The 20433-nt window shown below is 65.7% G+C and overlaps 2 protein-coding genes across 3 annotated transcripts; one reads left to right on the top strand and one right to left on the bottom strand.

The window, feature by feature from the left end:
* Window positions 1–1060: 1060 nt before the first annotated feature.
* On the bottom strand, window positions 1061–4460 carry LOC116587279 (transcription initiation factor TFIID subunit 4-like). Its single transcript, XM_032337951.1, has 3 exons — window positions 4106–4460; window positions 2593–2796; window positions 1061–2545 (listed from the first exon to the last, which is right to left on the bottom strand). The coding sequence occupies exons 1-3, from the start codon at window positions 4458–4460 to the stop codon at window positions 1539–1541; spliced, it is 1566 nt and encodes a 521-aa protein (XP_032193842.1). The 3' UTR covers window positions 1061–1538.
* Window positions 4425–18895, top strand: CLPTM1L (CLPTM1 like). Of its 2 annotated transcripts, none has more exons than XM_032337839.1 (17): window positions 4425–4620; window positions 4878–4978; window positions 5797–5986; window positions 7285–7433; window positions 8386–8464; window positions 10499–10616; window positions 10835–10929; window positions 11677–11761; window positions 12866–12969; window positions 14346–14411; window positions 15106–15156; window positions 15764–15846; window positions 16390–16424; window positions 17000–17055; window positions 17132–17176; window positions 17835–17950; window positions 18408–18895. In XM_032337839.1, exons 1-17 carry the CDS (start codon window positions 4459–4461, stop codon window positions 18490–18492), a joined length of 1620 nt encoding a protein of 539 aa, XP_032193730.1. In that variant the 5' UTR covers window positions 4425–4458; the 3' UTR covers window positions 18493–18895. The 2 variants fall into 2 exon arrangements, with proteins under 2 accessions (XP_032193730.1, XP_032193731.1); XM_032337840.1 differs by having other exon boundaries at window positions 4459–4620; window positions 7288–7433.
* The last annotated feature ends 1538 nt before the right edge of the window (window positions 18896–20433 follow it).

Consider the following 20433-nt stretch of genomic DNA (forward strand, 5'->3'; position numbering starts at 1 on the left):
AATGAAAACAAATTAAAAGCATTTCGCACAAATAGTGATGGACAGGATCCACCACCAGCAGATCTGTATAAGAAGGACAAAAGCAATGGAGGGTAAAGGAACAAACTGCAGCCGAAGCCAGGATAGGTACAGAGGAGCAAAGAGCATAAACATCGTACAAACTGCATTTGTGCCCGCCTTTACCTTAGTCAACATGTAATTGTTTAAAATAAAAGTAACTATGTATCATGGACTTGATGGCGTCCACAGAAGTGACACATAGGACAACTTACAAAGAAGCAATAGGAGAGCAGAAAGGAACTTTATTGTTTACAGTTGTTACAAGCTACCGGAGCACACTTTTCCTAGCTACACCTCCTCAGACGAAGGAAACCAAAGCAAAAATAAACTGTTGGGACTTCATCAAAATAAAAACTTCTGCACAGGGAAGGAAATAATCAACAAAACTAAAAAGTAACCTATGCAGGAGAGAAGATATTTGCAAATGTCGTAACCTATAAAAAGTTAGTATGTAAAATATATAAAGAACTCATAAAACTGAACACCCAAAAAACAAATAATCCAATTAAAAATGTGCATAAGAGGGGCACCTGGGTGCTCAGTCATTAAGCATCTGCCTTCGGCTCAGGTCACGATCCCAAGCCTGAGATCGGGCCCAGCATCGGGCTCCCTGCTCAGCGGGGAGCCTGCTTCTCCCTCACCCACTCCCCCTGCTTGTGTTTCCTCTCTGGTTGTGACTCTCCCTGTCAAATAAATAAACAAAATCTTTTTTAAAAAACGGACAGAAGACATGAACAGAGATTTCTGCAAAGACATACATATGACCCACAGGCACGTGAAAAGATGCTCAGCATCACTCATCACCAGGGAAAGGCAAACGGAAGCCCCAGCGAGATGCCACACCTGTCAGAACGGTTGAAATGAACAACTCAGGAAAGGACAGGTGCTGGCGAGGATGCGGAGAAAGGGGAGCCTCCTGCATGTTGGTGGGAATGCAAGCTGGTGCGGCCACTCTGGAACAGTGTAGAGGTTCCTCAAGACGTTGAAAATAGAGCTACCCTACAACCCAACAATTGCAATATTCAGTATTTACCCCAAAGGATACAAAAATACTGATGCAAAGGGCTACATGCATGCACTCCTCTGCTTCCAGCAGCATTCACTACAACGGTCAAGAGAGGAAGCAGCCTAGAAGCCGGGTCGGTCCCAAGTCCCTGCACAGCATGGGGTTTGTATCCAACCTTCCAGAATGCCATGCAAGACCTTTCTACAACTTTGAGATAAGGAAACTGAAGGACTCCATACAAAAAAAAAAAAAATTTTTTTTTTTGTTTTCCTTCCTTTTCCTGCTTCTTCTCTTGCTAGGACCTGCTCTCCCGCTTTACACAAGCCTCATACTATAAATAGTGTATGTCCTCCTTGTAGAGGATAAGGAGTTAGTGATTTCTCTAGAACAGACAACATCTGAGGAAGGACCAGGCGAGACCGACAAGATGAAATCATCATATGTGTGTTCCCCGCTACGGGCCCTAAACATCTCAATGCCATGACCCAGGCTCCAATAGATAACTGACCCACGAAAGACCTCTGGATGTCTGAGAGAGCTTACAGCAGACCACCATCCCCATAAAAACCCCAGGTCCCAAAGAGGAGACTCCCTCCTTTCCTGAGTCTCCCAGACTCTCCTGGAACCCGCGCTCTCTCACGGCCATAAACTCTGCTTTCATCTCGGGCTGGCTCGCGCTCCGTTTCTGTCCCGTGCGGACCCAGGGACACACTGGGCTGGTCCTGCAGGACTCCCTCGGGATCCTTGGACCCGACTCGCCTGCATCAGCTTCTAGATGCACGAGCAGCAGGACTCCTGTTTGGTGGTGTGGCCTTGGTCCCTGCTTGCCGACAGATCTCTGCACGTGGGCAGACTTTGAGCTGGGCCAAAACTCAGTCTGAAGAAGAGGGACAGGGGTAAGAACCTCAGCGTTCCCAGGCCTCTGCAGCTCCTTCCCGAGGCTCGGCTGTGTGCTGGCCTTTGGACTCCGGGAGACCGCCGTCCCGTATAGCCCGCAACCCCCCTTATGGTTCTGCGGTTGGAGCTGGTCTCCGTTCCCCGTGGCCCGCCGCACTCCTTCCCGCACGGCGAACACCGGAGCCGGGTGCGGACCGGCCTGGCTCTGGGGGCTCCTCAGGCGTGGCAGGAGCGCAAGGCAGGACAGCCCAGGGGTCAGAGGGGCTCTGTGACTCTCGGTCCCCTGCGGAGGCTGGAGTTCCCGCGCAGGGGACAGGAGGCAGGTTTGCCAGGCACAGTGCGAACGCGAGAAGCGCTGCCGCGACACACGCTCCCAGTGGTTGAGCCCGCGGGGCCGTGAGTGGGGTCTACGGGGCGGAAAAGCCAAGCGCACGAGGGTGTGAGGAGCAGGGAAAGCCCCTAATGGCCCCAACCTCCGGCTCAGACCCAGGCAGCGCGCGGCCCCGCGGGGCCCCTGCAACCAGCCTCGCTCCCTCACACCCTCCGCCGCCCCGGCCGAAGTCGCTGTCCCCCGCACCGGGAAGCGGCGCGGCCCCGCGGCGAGGCGGACGCGGCGCGCGGGGCCGGGAGCAGCGTGGACGGCCCCTGTGAGCGCCGGACGCGCTCCCGACCCGGGCCGCAGAGGAGCAGAACGGCTGGGTTCTGGCCCCGCGCCCCGCGATGCGCACCGGCCGCTCCCCCAGGAAGGCCCGGCGCCCGCCCGCCCCCGCAGCTGCCCGGCCCCGGCACAGCGGCCCCCGGCGTGGGTTGGACCCGCGCCCCCCGCGGAAACCCTATCCCGGGAACGCTGTGGCCTCAGCCTCGCCCCCGCGGGTTTACGGAGCCGCCACCCGAGCAGCGAAGGCCGGCCCCGGACGGCCGTGGGCTCGCTGCCCGCCCCTTCCCCCGCACTCCGCCGCAGCTCGGGGAGCAGAGGGCGCCCCGGCCGCTCGCAGCCCTCGCACCGCCTCCCCCCGCGCTCCGAAACGCCGCAGCCCGCTCCCCCCGTGGGGCTTCCCCGCCGCGCGGCCGCGCAGGCTCCGCGCCCCCCAGGCCCGACGCCCCCGCCCCACGGCCGGGCCCCGCCCCGCGCCCCCCACCCCCTATGTCCCCGCCCCAGGCCCCACGACCCCGCCCCGCGCCCCCGCCCCGCGCCCCCCACCCCTTATGTCCCCGCCCCAGGCCCCACGACCCCGCCCCGCGCCCCCCACCCCTTATGTCCCCGCCCTAGGCCCCACGACCCCGCCCCGTGCCCCCCACGGCCGGGCCCCGCCCCGCGCCCCCCACCCCTTATGTCCCCGCCCTAGGCCCCACGCCCCCGCCCCACGGCCGGGCCCCGCCCCGCGCCCCCCACCCCGCGCCCCCCACCCCTTATGTCCCCGCCCTAGGCCCCACGCCCCCGGCCCGCGCCCCCCACCCCCTATGTCCCCGCCCCAGGCCCCACGACCCCGCCCCGCGCCCCCCACCCCTTATGTCCCCGCCCTAGGCCCCACGCCCCCGCCCCACGGCCGGGCCCCGCCCCGCGCCCCCCACCCCCTATGTCCCCGCCCCAGGCCCCACGCCCCCGCCCCGCGCCCCCCCACGGCCGGGCCCCGGCCCGCGCCCCCCACCCCCTATGTCCCCGCCCCCGGCCCCACGACCCCGCCCCGCGCCCCCCACCCCTTATGTCCCCGCCCTAGGCCCCACGCCCCCGCCCCCCGGCCGGGCCCCGCCCCGCGCCCCCCACCCCCTATGTCCCCGCCCCAGGCCCCACGACCCCGCCCCGCGCCCCCGCCCCGCGCCCCCCCACCGCCCCCCGCGGCCCCGCCCCCCGCCCGCGTCCCCCTCAAGGCCGCCCCCACGGCCCCGGCCGCGCCCACCCCCGACGCCCCCGCCCATGGCCCCGCCCCACGCCCCACCCCGCCCCCAAGCCGCGCCTCGCTCCGCCCTCCGATCCCCCCGCCCCCTCGCGACCGCGTCACCAGCCACTGCCCCGCCCCGTGCCCCTCCCCTCGCGAAAACCCCGCCCTCCACAGGCCGAGGCCCCCGCACCCGGACACCGCGAGGTACGCCGGGAGGCCGGCGCGGGCAGGGGACGTCAGCAGCGTGCGACGCGCCCCTGACGGGCGCGTGCGTGCGTGATGGGCGTCGGCTGGACTGCGCTTCCCAGGGGGCCGCGCGGCACGCGCGCTTCCGGCGGACGGCCCGGGACCCGGAAGCGGCCGCCCGACGGCGAATCCCGGGGCGACAGGTCGGCCGGAGGGCGGCAGGAGTATGCGGGGCGGCCGGCGGCCCGCGGCGCGCGGCGCGTTCGTTCCCCCGCGGCGGTGGTGGCGGCGGCGCGCGGCGGCTCTCGCGTGAGCGGCGGCGGCCGGAGCAGCCGGCAGCGCGCCGGGCGGGCGGCGGGGCCCGCGGCTCGAGGCGGGCCGGGCGGGGCCGAGGTGGGCGCCGCGCTCGGCCCGGGGGCCGGCGGCGCCATGTGGAGCGGCCGCAGCTCCTTCACCGGGCTGGTGGTGGGCGTGTTCGCGGTGTACGTGGCGCACACCTGCTGGGTCATGTACGGCATCGTGCACACGCGGCCGTGCGCCGGCGGCGGCGGCTGCATCCGGCCCTACCTGGCGCGGCGGCCGAAGCTGCAGGTGAGCGCGGGCGGCCGGCGCGACCCCGGCGGGCTGGGCCCTTCCCGCCCGGGGCTCCCGCGGCCGGCGCCGCCCCCGGCCCCGTCTCCCCGGGGCGCGCCGGAGCCGCCGTGCCGTGGGCGGAGACCCGGGGGGCTGCTCGCGGGGCAGCGGCGCGTCCCGGTCTGGGGGCGGTCGGGGCGCGGCCCCCGGGGTCGCCGCTGGGCGCGTGCCGCCCTCCGGGGCTAAGCCGCCCGACGGCCCGCGTGTGCCCGCAGCTCAGCGTGTACACCGCCACCCGGTCCAGCCTCGGGGCCGAGAACAACGTGGACCTGGTCCTCAACGTGGAGGACTTCGACGTGGAGTCCAAGTTCGAGAGGTGGGCGCGGGCGGCGCGGCGGCCGTTGCGGGCGGGGACGCGGGCGCAGGGGGCGCCCCGGGTGAGCCGCGGCCGGCCCGAGGAAGCCTCCTGCGCCTCCGCCCGCCGTGGCTCCGGAGCGGGGGCTTCTGAGGTGGGGCCGGCGGGGCGAGCGGAGGCAGCGCGTTCCCTCGCCGCCGCGGGGTCCCGGGTGCGGGGAAGACGGTTTCGCGGAAAATCCAAGTTGAACGTAGCTGCGGCTGAGCTGACGTGGACGTTCACACGCCTCCGCGGCCAGAGGAAGCGTGTGGGCCTCACAGCTCCGGCGAAGATCCGGGCAGCTGTGATTGGAAAAGCAGTCGCTGGTCAGGAGTCCGTTTTCTTCTTCGGAGGTGTCCGGGGCCATCAGACAGGGCAGCAGGGCTCTGGGACGCGCTGGAGGGAAGGTCCTCGGGTCAGCCCGCCCGGGCAAGAGCCCTGGGAGGCCGTGCAAGGGGCGGGGGAAGCGATGAGCCTGGGGTCGGCCTCAGCCTGCCTGGCCGCCCTCGGCATGACCAAGGCCAGGAACTACCTTCTCCGAGCGCCAGGAGACGGCGGCAGGAACGGCAGGTGCGTCCAGTGTTGCGCGTAGCCGCAGGCGTCTGGACGGACCGGCCTGGGAAGGCCGGCACTTGGGGTTTCAGTAAGCCGCGGCAGGTGGGTTTCCGTTCCAGCGTTTCCGAGCTGAAGTTAGTTGGAAGCGGCAGAACTTATGAGGACCCTTGGGGTAGCCTGTCCACTGTGTGTATGTGGGTAAGCGAACGTGGACACCGTTGGAAAAGTCTTACCTTTTGTTTTAGGACAGTTAACGTCTCTGTACCAAAGAAGACGAGAAACAACGGGACTCTGTACGCCTACATATTCCTGCATCATGCCGGCGTCCTGCCGTGGCATGACGGGAAGCAGGTGCACCTGGTGAGCCCTCTGACTACCTACATGGTCCCCAAACCGGAAGAGGTCCATCTGCTCACCAGGGAATCTGCTACCCAGGTGAGTGTCTGCGTGACGTCACTGGCCAGCCGAAGCCTGTGCTGTTCCCTGGGAACACACGTTCATGTGTTGCTACCTGTGTGGCTTCTATCCGGAGCTGCCCCGACCCCTGGAAAGTGAAGCAGATTGATGTAACGGGCGTGACATGGGTTTGCAGACGGTTTTCATCCCGAGTTGGTTGCATGTGGTTCAGGTGATCGAGGGATAGGTTCCTTCTCAGGCCGTAGACCCTCTCAAGCTCTGGGGAGCGTCTGTGCTCCCCAGCCGGGTGTGGGGGCATGTCTTCTGTGAAGCTCACCCACAGGCTTCCCTGGCAGCTGGGAGGCTCCCCACCTGGCTCTAGGGCAGGGCGCCTCTTCAGTCTTTACTTTGTTCACAGTCGGGAAACGGGGACTTGTGTGGGATTCATTTTTGTAGAAGTTTACATACGAGGAAACTGGAATTCTCTTAGGTGGTGCCTTACGAAGCTGTGGGTAAAGCAAAGGCATGTTGGTATTTGAGTGTGTTTGGAACAGAACATGGGATCATTTGTACACGGACACGTAGCTTTCCAGGAAGTATCTGTGAGCCCGCCCCGTGTGGGATCCCCTTGGAAAGACCCCTTCAGCTCCTTTCTCGGGGGGACAGTTTGGCCCGGCTTCTCAGGGCTTTCCTGGGGCATCAGTGAGTTGGTGGATCTTAGGGGTGTGAAGGAGTCTGTGGGGTGTGCAAGAGCTAAATAAGCATTTGCTGTTAGTGTTACTTGAAAATGGTTTATAAAAGAAGTTACTGTAGCTGAACCAGGTGGGAGGTTCACGAGACAATCCTGGAACACAGAATGTGTCCGTTAGATCTGGAAGATTTTCCTGGCAGTCCTAGCCACTGCGCTGAATATAGCTCTGTCTAGGACTGCCGCCCAGTCCCAACATCTGTCCTCCAGACGACTTGACAAACGTGGTCAGGGAGCAGAGTCTCGGTGCCAGCGGCAGGGCTGCGAGTTCCGAGCGCCCACGCCTCCTGCAGCTGGCCTGGGACTCACCATTCTCAGAACGCCCAGGGAGCAGGCCAGGCTGAAGGCCTGACGCAGGGGTCGGTGGGTGGTGTACAGCAGGGCCCCTTTGGCTTGTGTCGGGAGATGGGAGAGAGGCTGTCACTGTGGCGGAGCTGGCAGCTGTGGGGCCCCCACACTCTGCCAGGCACTGCTCCCTGCTCGTGCTGTGTCAGGATGTGGTCCTGGGTCTCCAGACCGGGCCCAGGGATGGCCCCTCCCCACTCCCCCAGCACCGGGCTTTTCCTGCTGAGTCATTCTTTTCGTGTAGCAGCAGCTGGAAGCTGAGAAGAAGCCACCGAGTGCCCTGGACGGGCCTGTTTCTCACTGGCGACCGAGACTGACCCTGAATGTCATGGTGGAGGACTTCGTCTTCGACGGCGCCTCCTTGCCTGCCGACGTGCATCGGTACATGAAGATGTAAGTGCCGCTGGCCCCGTCGGGGAGGGGAGCAGCTCTCTGGGGGCTGGGGTGGAGGGTGGGGGGCGCCTGTGGAGTGTGGCCCCGCAGACCCCAGAAACAGATGGGCCACCCCAGCCTCCCTGAGCCACCCCGCGGTAAGAGCCCAGAGGGGTCTACAGTGCTGCCTGGAGTGCCCCAGGCCCTGTCCCCCCACTTTGGAGTCTTGCTGCTCGAGACGGCCACCAGAGCCTGAGGCTGTGTCGCGCCACAGCCCCTGGAGACTTTTGTCTGCGTGCTTGGTACGCCTCGTTAGCGCTCTGTTTTTTGCTTTGACCGGACTCGTTATGTGAACTGAGAATCGGTCTTTAGGTCGTCCTGGAGCCATCACGAGGTGAGCACGAGTGTTGAAATCGCTTGACCAACTTAGACCATCTTGCATGTTAACTAAGATCTGATACCGATGGCCGTGCGGCTCCGAGGAACAGCTGTGACGAGACTGGTTTCCCTGATTCACGCGTCAGGAGTAACTGTCGTGTTGTCACAAGACTTTTCTGCTTTTTAAAAGCTAAATTTTATTATTGAATGTACAAAACAGTTGCGTTATTAGACATGTAGAAGGTATAAAAGGGTCATGAAAAGCCTCCTGCACCCCCCCCACCCCACCCCCACCCCGTGCAGACAGCAGCTGGATTTTATTTCCATTTTCCCACTGCATCCCTGGGCCCTCCCGGTCCGGGCATACATGGGCTTGTCGCTCTCCAACGGCCTAGGTGGTGTCCCGCTCCGTGGCCCCTGGAGTTTCCCTCTGGTTAGAGGTCTGGTTAGACCCCCCAGCTTCCATGGGGAAGGTGTGTCTGGGGGTCGTGTGACCAGAGGCCCATGGAGCCGTGGCGGGGTTTCTCTGGGGTACATCCAGCATCTGCGCTATCTCTCGTTCCTCTGACGGTGACTCTGGAAACTGCTCCCCCAGGATCCAGCTGGGGAAGACGGTGCACTACCTGCCCATCCTGTTCATCGACCAGCTTAGCAACCGGGTGAAGGACCTCATGGTAAGCGCTTCCCCCCCGCGGCCCTGCCAGAACTCACCTGCGCGTCCCTGACTTGGCAGGGGCTGCTCTGGGGTCCCCATGCCCTCCTTCGGTGAAAGGAACCGGGAAGGTTCTGTGTGGCGGTTCTGTTCAGCTCGCAGGTGCAGAGTGGCTTAGGGTGGGTCCTGAGCCAGCTGCTCCCTTCAGGGCTGGCCTGTGTGTTGTCACCGTCCACCGTGGAGCCTTTGGTCTGCCCCTGGCCCCCAGGACAGCTCTGGGCAGGGCTGAGCTCGCAGGCAGAAGGGAACTCACACCCTGTCGGCCGGGGCAGATCGGGGGTTCTGTGAAACAGAGCTGAACTAGGATCAATAGTGACCGCGTGATGGCTATCGTGGAAGATCGCTGCACCAGGCTCGGTGCGGACCGCTGCCCAGACGGTCTGACGCTTTCTCCCAGGCCTGTGGAGGTGTGTCTGTTGTCTGTGTCTTCGGGGTTATTGAGGTCACAGGTGGCCTCTCCAGTCTCACTGGGCACAGCTGGACTGGCCGCCCTGTCCTGTGGCTCGTGGACACAGCAGCGTTACTTGTGGACGTGCAACAGCAGGGGCTGTGTGCGCCCCGCTGGAGTCCGTGCTCTTTGCTAGCAGATGAGACCGGGGTGTGGAGAGCTCAGGTGCTCGGGGGTGCACGGCGGGGAGCAGGAAAAGAGGCGCCTGACCTGGGGCTCCCCCTCTCTGGCCCCTGCCCCAGCTCTACCTCCACTTGCTGGCCAAAGAGCTTAGACGTGGCCTTCGCTCTGCACTGTTAACCCTGACCCTTGGGGCCCACACTTCCCTCTGGTGGCCGACCGCATCTGCGGGGCCCGTGGGCCAGAGCAGAGCGGGCAGTCATTGCCCTCCCCCCCCGCCCCCGCTCGCTGCCTCCCGGAGTGTGCTGTGCACTCTATGCAAACCTGGGTGACGCCGGCCCCGCGGGAGCGCGCAGTTGGTGCTCCCTGGCTCCGGGGCTGCCGTGCTCTGGGCTTGCCCAGGCCCAGGTGCTATTCCGACAGGTGGGAGGGCCGGGGGCGGAGCTGTGGAGCAGCATTCGCGGGCATCTGCGCTATCCCGTCGTCCTGGGGCCTTAGTGGCCTCATGGGATGCAGAGCTGCCCCTCGGAGTCGAAAACATGTACGTGGGCCGCCAGCGCTTCTCGCTTCGCCGTCCTGCGATGTTAGTGCTTCGTCTCACGTAGCTGCCTGCCGGAGAGAACATCTTTGCGGAACAGCCAGCCCACCGGGGCTTGGGCAGTGGCCCCCCAGGGTTTGGCCCTGGCCTGCGCCCACCTGCCCTCACGTGGGGCGCTGTCTTGGGGTGGGGTGGGCCTGCACCTGGTTCCCGGGCTGCTGACCTCGTGCTCACCGCCAGGGCTTTGCTCAGTGAGCAAGGGTCGCGTTCACGTGATGTTGTGGTTCGTGGTGCTCACATACTCGCCAGAGCCCCGGAGGAGTGGGGGTCTGCCCCGCGTGCTGGGGCGCCTCCCTGCCCCAGGGCAGTAGAGCACCCCACACGCCTCCAGACAGAGCGCGCTCTCCTCCCCGGGACGGCCCCACCCACCCCTGGCAGCTGGTCACACCTGTACGCTGCTGGCTCGGGGCGCCGCCTTTCTGAGGCTCTGTTGTCCCCTGGACCGGCAGGCCTGCCCGGCCATGCAGCCCGCACCCCAGTCTCTGTGGGGAGGCATGGGAGCCCTGCCGGCCCGCGCCCGGCTCCTCGGCAAGAGCGCGTTCCTGGTGCATCTTGATGCCCCCTCGCGTCGAGGTGGCGGGGGCGGAGGGATGAGCAGGCCTGGGTTCCGAGGCACACGTGGGGTTTGGATAGCTCAGAGGACGAGGGCTTGTCACTCAGAGAAGCTCCGCTTAGTGAGGACGAGGTGGGAGCCACCGCCTCAGAGAGCAGACCGTTGCTGCTCGGGGCCGGGGCGCGAAGCGGGGGCTTCCGCCGCATGGGACGGATGCGCGGCGGTGGGTGGGCCCCGGCAGCGGGAGGGACGCGCACTCACGGCCGCGCTCCTGCAGGTCATCAACCGCTCCAGCACGGAGCTGCCGCTCACCGTGGCCTACGACAAGATCTCGCTGGGGCGGCTGCGCTTCTGGATCCACATGCAGGACGCCGTGTACTCCCTGCAGCAGTTCGGTGAGCGCCGCCCGGGGCGGGGGGGGCCCCTTCTGTCCAGCCCGCGACGCGGCCCTCTGCTTGGACAGCACTGGCGCGTCCCTCCGTGCACTTGGCCCTGGGGCAGAGCACTGGCCTCGCCCGCGGCCCTCGAGCTCGGGGCGTGTCCGTGTGGCTGGGGTGTCGCCGACCTCACGCGCCGACTTGCTCAGCCTACGGCGCGTTCCCTCTTTCCTCAGGGTTTTCGGAGAAAGACGCGGATGAAGTCAAAGGCATTTTCGTCGACACCAACTTGTACTTCCTGGCGCTGACCTTCTTCGTCGCGGCGCTTCACGTGAGCGGTCACGGGGCTGCTGGCTTTGCAGGTGCCGTCGGCCTCCGGCCAGGCTCTGTGCGGCCTGTGGGCCTGAGAGGTTGAGGCCGCCCTGCCTGGGGCCAGGGGGCGGGTGTCTGGACCCGGGTCCCTAACCCCCTGAAGGACGTGGGTTTTGTCTTGGAGCCATTTTGGGCAGAAAGGAATCCAAAATCTATGAGGCTTGCGGAGGACTCTACGATACGAGTGCTCTGTTACGTCGCTCCGGCGCCGTGATTTTAACGTCCGAGCACTAATCCTTGCACAGAATCCCTTTTCACGCAGGAGCCTCCCAGCTGGTGGAGGGAGCTGACCCCCACGTGCCGGCAGTGCTGGACTGGAGAGCAGGCAGGGCCAGGGTGGGCAAGGCCGGAGCCGGCCGGCATGGGAGTCCTTCCGCAGCCAGTCCCAACGGCTGGGCTGGTCAGGGTCTGTGAGCGCGCGTCTGCTTCCAAGGTGGGCACGGCCCACCCCTGTGCTCCAGGTCAGAGCCACAGGACCCGGCGAGGGCAGTAGGGAGACATCCCGCGGGCGTGCGGCTCACAGTTGCGGTCATACGCCCGCAGTTCTGGCGGGCTGGACAGGACGCGAGGCCGCGGGCTTCCGTGGCGCCTGGCACGCGTCTGGCTGTGTCCTTGGGACCCGGGTTGGGTCGTACCCGCAGTCCCCGGGTGGAGGGCGGCCTGGGAGCAGGGCGAGGTGCGCATTGCCGTGCTTCTTTCTTTGCAGCTTCTGTTTGATTTCCTGGCATTTAAAAATGACATCAGCTTCTGGAAGAGAAAGAAGAGCATGATAGGAATGTCCACCAAAGCAGGTGGGTGCTCTTGGGCTTCTGGCCGCTGCCGGGGCCCGTCCTGCGGTTGGTAAAGACGGGCGTTGAAGGCTCGTCTGGGAACGTGAGGCGTGGGGTTGTCTCTGACAGCCGCCAGCTGGGGACCCTACGCGCTAGCGGTGCTGGGGGAGGGACGTGTCGGGATCACACAGCGCGTCTGGTAGGCCTGTGACCTTGGGCGATGGAGGCTGCACGCTGGGCCCGCCTCGGCTGTGATAGACGCTGGGTCTCAGAGTGTGGTGTTGTGTGGCCGCGAGGCATGGGCCTCAAACGGGAGACCACTCATTTCTCCGGCGGCGACAGCATGCCTGGGGCTGGGCTCGGCCGCTGGGGGACCCTGTGTCGTCCGTGTGTCAGATTGTTCTGTCCTGTTCTCTGGTGTCCTCAGAGTAGACGGGGGCCCCCACTGAGTCCTCCTGCTTCTCTGGCCCTTTCTGGGGAGCGGGGGGCAGACAGCAGGTGCTGTGGGACCCCAGGTCCCCAGGTCATGCCTGCGTCCCCCTGGTGGCGCCCCAGCGGGCGTGGCTCTGCTGCTCCGGTGGGCAGAGTAGAGGAAGCTGCAGAGTGTTGTCCGTGAGCACCGTGGGGCACAAAGCAGGGTCTTAAAAAGAAAAGGCGGGGTTCTCGAGAGAGAGGGGTTTATCGCGTAGTCAGCAAAGAAGTGGGCAGGGTGGCCTGAGAGCACCAGGAAGCGAGTCCTGGTCCATGCCCAGAGCCGGCCTGCCTGCACGCTCTCTGTGCGTCTGGGTGTCTGCGAGGGCCCTGCGCGCACTCCTGTATCTGCGGGGACCTGGTGTTCCACGTGCAGGACGTTTGCACGGCCACGCGCCCCACTGCAGCTTAGCGGAGGGAAGGAAGTGTCCCGTGAGGCCTCAGCTGTGTGCTTGTGGGGGTCGTACCCGGGAGGGGGGGGATTTGAGGTGTGGGGCTGGGTTCGGGCAGGGGAAGGGCACGGGGGGCTGGTAGGCAGGGTTGGGTGTGGGTCAGGGGTGCGTGGGGCTGACGTGGGGACTGCGGGAACCCAGGAGGCGTGGTGTGAATGGGGCAGGGACAGCCCCTCAGCATGGCCCTGCCCCCCGTCCCCAGTGCTCTGGCGCTGCTTCAGCACGGTGGTCATCTTCCTGTTTCTGCTGGACGAGCAGACGAGCCTGCTGGTGCTGGTCCCCGCGGGCATCGGCGCTGCCATCGAGGTGAGTTGTGCAGCAGTGCTTGGCCCCGCTCTCGGCTCCGCACTGAGTCTGACACCCAGGGGTGCGGGAGGGGGTACCCTCCATGGGCGGGGCAGGGCAGAGCAGCCGCTGTGGGCCCCAAAAAGCACCTGCCCATCACAGCCGTCTGCCGGGCGTGTTTGACCCGTTGGGTGCAGAGCCGCCAGCCTGCACTGTGCTGGCTCGTGGAGAAGCCAAGTGTGGCACGAGGCATCTAGGAGCGCGGCGCCCTGTGGCAGCCTGGAGGTGTGGGGCTCAGGAGAGGGGTCCTGTGGGGTGGGCGGCTTGGGGCCAGGCTGTGAGGACGGTGATGGGGCTGGGACATGGGGTCAGCAGAGGGGCTGGTAGGCCCATGCCGCTTCCCGATGGCGCACGGGAGAAGGCACGGACTCGGCCGCCGCAGGAGTGCGGGGGCAGCAGGAGAGCAGACCAGCGCCCTGACAGCTCCTCGGTCTCGTGTCTGGCGGAAGTAGGGGAGCGCCAGCAGAGCAGCCGGAGTAGCTTACGCGCTGAGCACGCGTCTTGTGGGTGCCTGGGAGGAAAGAGCAGTGTGTGCCGCAGTGCGCGGCCCGAAGTGAGCGCGAACGGGGCTGCGCGCCTCCCTGCGGGGCTCTGGCGGGAAGGGGAGGCGGCGGAGCAGTGCCGCGGGCGGCTTCGAGGACGCGCCGTCCCCTCCCCCAAAGGCCTGTTGCCAGCGCACGTTTTCTTAAGGCTCTACGGAAACTTGCTTGCCGGCTGGTGTGGTTTTTCACGGCCTGTGTTGTAAGCAGGGCGTGGTCCTGAGGGACGGTTACAGGCCAGGACGTCCTCCTCTGGCCTCCGGTTACCGCCCTGTCCCGGCCGTGCTCCCGTGCCCCTGCCCGCGGGCGCTGTCCCACGTGCTGGTCAGGTCAGAGATGGCACTTGGTCTGCCCATCAGGGAGCGAGGGTGGGGACCCTCCCCTGGCCACCTGTCACCGTGTGGAGCCCAGCTCAGGAGCAGCTGTGCTGCGCTGGTCGCCGCTCGGTGAGGTGCTGAGAAGGGGTGGGTCCCCCAGAGACCGGAAACGGCAGGACTTGGGGCAGAGGCTCGGGGCCTCCCAGGGCTAAGCAGGAGGCAGGTGCCGGGGAAGCAGGGGGCAGGTAGGGTGGGCAGGGACGGGGGCTCGGCCGTGCAGAGGGCCGGTTCCCTGGGTGCAGAGAGGAGGGGGTGTCCGCGTGGGCGGACGGACCGGATGGTTGGGCGTGCGGGCCGTGAGTCCGTCGGGCTGGGCTGGAGGGGCCAAGCAGGCAGCCACCGTGGGCCCTCAGCTTCCCGCAGTGCGTTCTGGGGACTCCTCCGTCCCAGAGGCTGAATGTCTGCTCCTCTCCGCCGTCAGCTGTGGAAGGTGAAGAAAGCCTTGAAGATGACCGTGCTCTGGAGAGGCCCAACACCCAGACTCCAGGTGGGGCTCCCCCTCGGCCGCCCCCTCCCGCCACACACCAGTCAGCCGCTCGCCTGGCCTAGAGCGCCTCCCCCGCGTCTCCCGGCGGCGCTCCGGTTAGATCCCCCCCTCGGGCTGGGGATCCTATGGGCGCGTGGCTCCAGGTAGCCCCCAGCAGATGAGTACGTGGAGCAGCTGGTGGAGGCCAGAGCGGCCGCAGCGCGCGGGTCCCTGGGCGGGGCTGGACCCATGTGGACGTCCCTGCTGGGGACGGAGCGCGGACAGCGCTGACAGCCTGATGGGCCTGATGGGGGCGGGGGGTTGGGGTTGGTCTGAGGGTCTTTCAACACACTCTGCTTTTGCTGCATGATGGACCCGTTCAGGAGAACTCGGGGTTCACAGCTCCCCAGTTCTTTGAGGCGTGAACCATCAAGGACAGGGAACTAGGCAGGAGAACGAGGTCCGTCCTGTTCCCCCGGTGAGGGGACGTGCTAGTGGGCGTGCCCCTGCCACACATAGCACTCGCTGTGGCCCTTGGGGACCTCTTTGGGTCCTGGGTGGCTCTGGGGCATGGGGGATGTGACTGGAGCCTGGAGACATTCGGCTGGGGGTCGCCGTCTGGGCGCACCTGCCCATCTGTATGCGGCCGTCCCCGTGCGGCTCGCACTTGCCTGGAGTCAGGTCACTGACGGGACCGTGTTGGACTTTCTGACAGTTTGGCACTTACAGTGAGTCGGAGAGGAAGACGGAGGAGTATGACACTCAGGTAGGCAGCGAGGGTGGGGCTGGGGCACACTGGAGCCCGAGGGGGACACACCTGCGGCTTAGGCTTTCTGACTTGGGGAGGGAGGCTTGGGGCTTCTCCGCGTCCCGGGTCTGGCAGGGAACCTGTGCCGAGGTGTCCCCAGTGGTTCGTGTGGGGGCCGTGATCCCACGTTGTGTCGCCAAGACGCTGGTGAGCCCTGCACGTGGGGGCCCCTGTCCTGAGGCCGGTGGCCCCCGCATTGCTGTGGACATGCTTCCTGCGTGGGGACCATGGCCCGCTCTGCTTCCTTGGTGCCTGTTTGCCCTCGGGCCCTGCTGGGATCCCAGTGTAGCTCCAGACACGCCCCGGGAGGCGCCCCAGGGTGCACCTACACAGCTCGCGGGGGGTCTGCGTCTTCGTCTCCGGCAGCTGTTCCGTTGGCCTCCGGGGGCTGGTGGGCTGCCTATCGCCCGCGTCCCATCCGGCCTCACTCCTGGTGGTGTGTTCCTGGCACCCGCCGTCCCAGCACCGTGCAGGCTCGCCGCCTGAAGCCGGGGGCGCTCGCTCTTCGTGCTTGTCTTTCCCTGGCACACGGGGGAAGCTCACGGAGGCGGCCTGTTCCCGGCAGGCCATGAAGTACTTGTCTTACCTGCTCTACCCTCTGTGCATTGGGGGCGCTGCCTACTCCCTGCTCAACGTCAAGTACAAGAGGTAGGACACTGCCCAGCCCCGCGCTGCTGCACATCTGCCTGGGGACACCCCTTGGCCTCTGGCCCAACCCGGCCACCTCTGTGCCCTGCGCCCCCTGCGGTGTGGGCAGGGCCTCGCCCAGGGGACCTTAGTCTGCAGTGAGGGCGCCGAGGCCGTTGTGCAGGGCCCCAGGTGTCTGTGGCCCTGGTGTGTGGGACAAGGGTGGATGCGTCTGGACGAGGGGAAGCCAGGCCAGGCAGCGTGCGAGCACAGACGCAGCCCTGACGGCTGGACCCCAGCTGTGCTCTCCGTGCTGCCGGGAGCTCTGACAGAGAACCCCGCCAGTGCGGGTCTCTGGCCGCCACCTGGCACTTGTGTTCCAGGGGTAGGACTAGCCGCGCGGGTGCCTGCACCGTTTCCCGCGGGTTGTTTCCACAACGGTGCTGCCAGCCGGCAGGGCGGGCGGGGTGGGGGCGGGGCGTGGGCCGAGGGCGGGCAGGGGCGGGGCTCGCGGGGGGGCGGGGGAAGGGGGGGCACGGACTGACGGGGCTCCTCCCCTTCCAGCTGGTACTCTTGGCTCATCAACAGCTTCGTTAACGGTGAGTCGTGGGCCTCAGCCCCGCTGGGGGCATCTCAGCAGCTCCTCTTGGCTCTGCACGTGCCCATGCGGTTCGAGGTCGTGCGGGCAGGACCTTTGCTGCCGCCCGGGCTCGCTCTGGGGGCCCCCAGATCCCTGATGTGTTTGTGGGAGCCCCACTCGGGCTGCTCCAGCCGCAGAGCCCCGAGCCGTACCTTTCCTTCGTGCGAGAACAGCTGCAGGCCGCGGGGAACAGCCCAGTGTGCACCCGTTGCCCGAGGGCAGACCCCGGAGCACAGCGCACTGCCTGGCCCTTGAGCCCCGTGCCCGGGCTGGGTCCACACCTTGGGAGGGGTGGGTGGGCCGGCCCTGCCCGGCCTGGGCTCTGTGTGGGCGGCGGAGGGCCAGAGCCTGTCTGCACAGAGCCCGTGATGGGCTCCTGCCTTGTGGGCAGGGCCTGTGGCGGGCTGCGGAGGGCGGCAGGCCGGGCTGCTGGCGCACGGCCCATGGGCGGGGACTGTAGCTGGGCCATAGGAATGGGCTCTCCTGCCCGGACGCCGCACCGTCGCAGCCCGCATCTGTCTCTCTGTCTCGCAGGGGTGTACGCATTCGGCTTCCTGTTCATGCTGCCTCAGCTGTTTGTGAACTACAAGGTAAGCCGCGGCCCGTGAGCACCCCGCGTCTCCTGTGCGGCCGGTCGCTGACTTGCCGCGTCTGTCTTGTCCCCAGATGAAGTCAGTGGCGCACCTGCCCTGGAAGGCCTTCACCTACAAGGTCAGTGTCCTGCTGGGTGGCGCTTCACCATGGTGGGGGGGTGGGGAGGCAGTCCTTTGCGCCTGTGGGCCGTGGCAGTGACTCGAGGACAGTGGTTCTCTGAGCGTCCACCCAGCCGAAGCCGTTTTCTCTAATCAAAGCCACGTTTCTGTTGGCAACACGCATCAGAGTGCAGGCCCCACCTGCCCCCAGGGGCCCCGTCCCCAGACACATCCGGCTGCCATGGGGTCGTCCTGGCAGGGTGCGTCCCACGCGGTGGCGCTTGGGACCATGTGGCCTCCCGAGCGTGTCGTGCGGTTTTCAGGGGAGGCGGGCTTCACCTCTGCAGCTCCAGATGCTGGAGGACCACAACCAGTTGTGAGGAGCGGGGACTCGGCCACATTCCCAGCCCGTGTTTGCGGGGCAGCCCTTGCAGGCCTCGCCGTCTGGGGAGACCTGGGCACCCCGGGCCACAGGGTCGGCTCCCCCGGCGTCCAGTGTCCTCCTGCACTTGCCCATTCTCTGCCTTTTGGTGTCGCTGGGACACCTGCGGTCACACGTGGTGCCTGCAGAGCAGCGCTCTGCCGTCTTTGACGGGGGTGAACGGGGCCGTGCTTGGGGCGCGTGTCTTCGGGAGCATCTGACAGCCGCGCTCCTTCCTTCCCCGTCCGGCCTGCAGGCCTTCAACACCTTCATCGACGACGTCTTTGCCTTCATCATCACCATGCCCACGTCCCACCGGCTGGCATGCTTCAGGGACGACGTGGTGTTCCTTGTGTACCTTTACCAGCGATGGTGAGTGCAGGGGCGCCCGTGCTGCTGGCCCCCAGGGCAGGAGACCGCGTGCGCGGGGAGACCACCCTTACTTCCGGGCTGAGACCAGCTGGTCTACGTGCCGCCATGTGGGTCCGGCCGGCCGCGCGTCCCACGGTGTAACAGCACCTCTCCCGGACACCTGCCGTGCGCGGCTGAGCACAGAGGGGGACGCCACCCTGGGCTGTGTGCCTGGCCGGGCAGGGATGGGTCCCCTGGGGACAGTGCCCCCACCTGTCTCTGCTTCAGCTCAGCTGCCCTGGGCCCCTGATGGTCCTCGAGCACAGAGCTTGGTCCTGATTGTAAAAACACACACATGACAAGTGGGCACGAGGGAACCCCTGAATCCTCCTCCTGTGGCAGCGGGGCTCACTGGGTCCTCCTTGCTGGGATTGAGCACCTCCAGATGGCAGAGCCCGAGGGCATCTTGTCCTTGTAGGCTTTATCCCGTGGATAAGAGCAGGGTGAACGAGTTCGGGGAGTCATATGAGGAGAAGCCTTCGCGGAAGGCCCACGCCGAATGAGTCACCGCCCCGGCCACGTGGGGTCGGCCACCAGGCGGCAGAGCTGGGTTGTCAGCTGAGTATTTTGGAGGCTTCTGGTGAAATCCCCGGACGTTGCATCTTCTGCATTGCCAAAACCCGAACGTTTCCCGTCACCTCCCGAGTCGTTTCACGTTGTCACGGAGAAGGGCCCCGGCGGGGACGCCCGCCCCGCACCAGGCTCTGACCGTGGGCAGCACAGCGCCGGGGGGCCAGGGGCCACGCGTGGGGCCTGTGAGCACTCCAGTGGCTCTTCAGATCCATTCCTTAGAGACTGGGATCAAATGGCTTTCTTTCTTTTTGTTTAAAATTGACTATTTTAAAAGCTTCATGTACGTATGTTTCTATTTTAAAATAAATTTCTCTGGCTGTAACGTTTGCTGGGCCTGGGACGACGGGGGTGGGGGGCATCTAAGTGGCTTCACTCCTGTTCTTGGAAACGTACGTGCGGTGGGGGTTCACACGGCAAATTTGAAGGCCTCCTCTCGAGCTCTGACATCACAAACTTTTTTCTGCGTACCCGGTGTTGAATTTGTCACATGGCCGCCACTGGCCTGACAGGTGGCGTTTTCCAGGAACGCCCCAGGTCGGGGCGAGCTGAGCGGAGCGCTGTGACCGGGCAGGAGGCGAAGGCAGGTGCGTGCTCCGTGCGGTTGCCCTTGAGGCTCTGCCCTGGCAACGGGCGAACTGCTGCTGTCGCCGTTTGGGGCTGGTGCCCAACATCTGCCGTAGGGCTGGCTTCAAATTCCGACTTTCGCTGTGGACTCGGGTCGTGCCGTGTCCACACCGGCGATGCTGAGCTCCTCCCAGGGCAGAAGGCAGAGCCGATCGCTGTCTGCAGGAGGCCCAGGCTCAGGAGCACACGTGCCCCCCCCCCCCGTCCCCACGCACGCTGACCACGCTGTCGCCGCAGTCCGTTCACAGCGCAAACCGCATGTGTGTGCCTCTCAGGAGCCCGCAGCTCCCAGCTGGGCGTGTGAGCTGAGCAGGACGGGCTGTTCAAGTGACCCTCATTCGTTTCCACCCCGGGAGGGGCAGCGGCAGGGGTCCCTGCGGGTCCTGGGGCGGCACCGCTGACTGGCTTGCGATACAGACGCATCTCATCTTCCGCCAGTCTCCAGCTTCCATGTGGGCAGGTGGGTCCCACCAGATGCTCCTGGCCAGAGCCCCTGCCTCTCCCAGCCTCTGGGGGGCCGGCAGCCTGGGCCCCGGCCCCTCCCTGCATAACCGCCTCTCACTCCGCATTCTGGCCTCCTGCTGCCTGTTGGGGGCACCTCGGGGCGGAGGGGGGGGTCTGGTCTAGCCACAGGGCGATGCAGAGTCGTGCCCCCTCTCGAGGCCTTCCCACAGTCACAGCTGCCAGGCCCAGGGCCCAGGGTACCTCCGTGGCTCCCCAGGCTGCTCATTCACCTTATCTCGTCCTACGGTCCAGAAGGCTTCTGTGCCAGTGTAGACACAGCCCGACCCCTGCGTGGGGAGCACCCCTGTGGGGAATTTTCACACAGCCCCGTGGGAGCAGAGTGGGCAGCTCCCAGTGACGGGTTCCCGCATCCCCCTCGGCCTCCTGGCTGGCCGCCTGCAGAGACCACTCGGCGGCCCTCATGCACAGCGGCCCCCAGCTTGTCCCTCCCCACCCAGAGCCCCTCACCGGACTCGTCTGGCTTCCGTGGCTCCGAATTCTCTCTTCGCCCGTGGCCCTCCCTTGCCCTGCTGTGTGGCACCCCACTGTGGAAACAGCCACACTTTGGGGACCGTGGGCAGATGTCAGGGTTTTGTCCAGTTTGGGGCCAGGATAAAGTCACCCAGCACGCACGTGTGTGTCTTCAGTGGGCGCAGTGGTCAGCTCTCTGGGGCCCCATCCAGGTGGAGCGCATGCATGCTTGGCATCGGGGAGCCGATGTCCCTGGGCTTAGTCCAGCGCCA

Source organism: Mustela erminea, chromosome 3 (assembly GCF_009829155.1).
Source record: "Mustela erminea isolate mMusErm1 chromosome 3, mMusErm1.Pri, whole genome shotgun sequence".
NCBI lineage: Eukaryota > Metazoa > Chordata > Mammalia > Carnivora > Mustelidae > Mustela > Mustela erminea.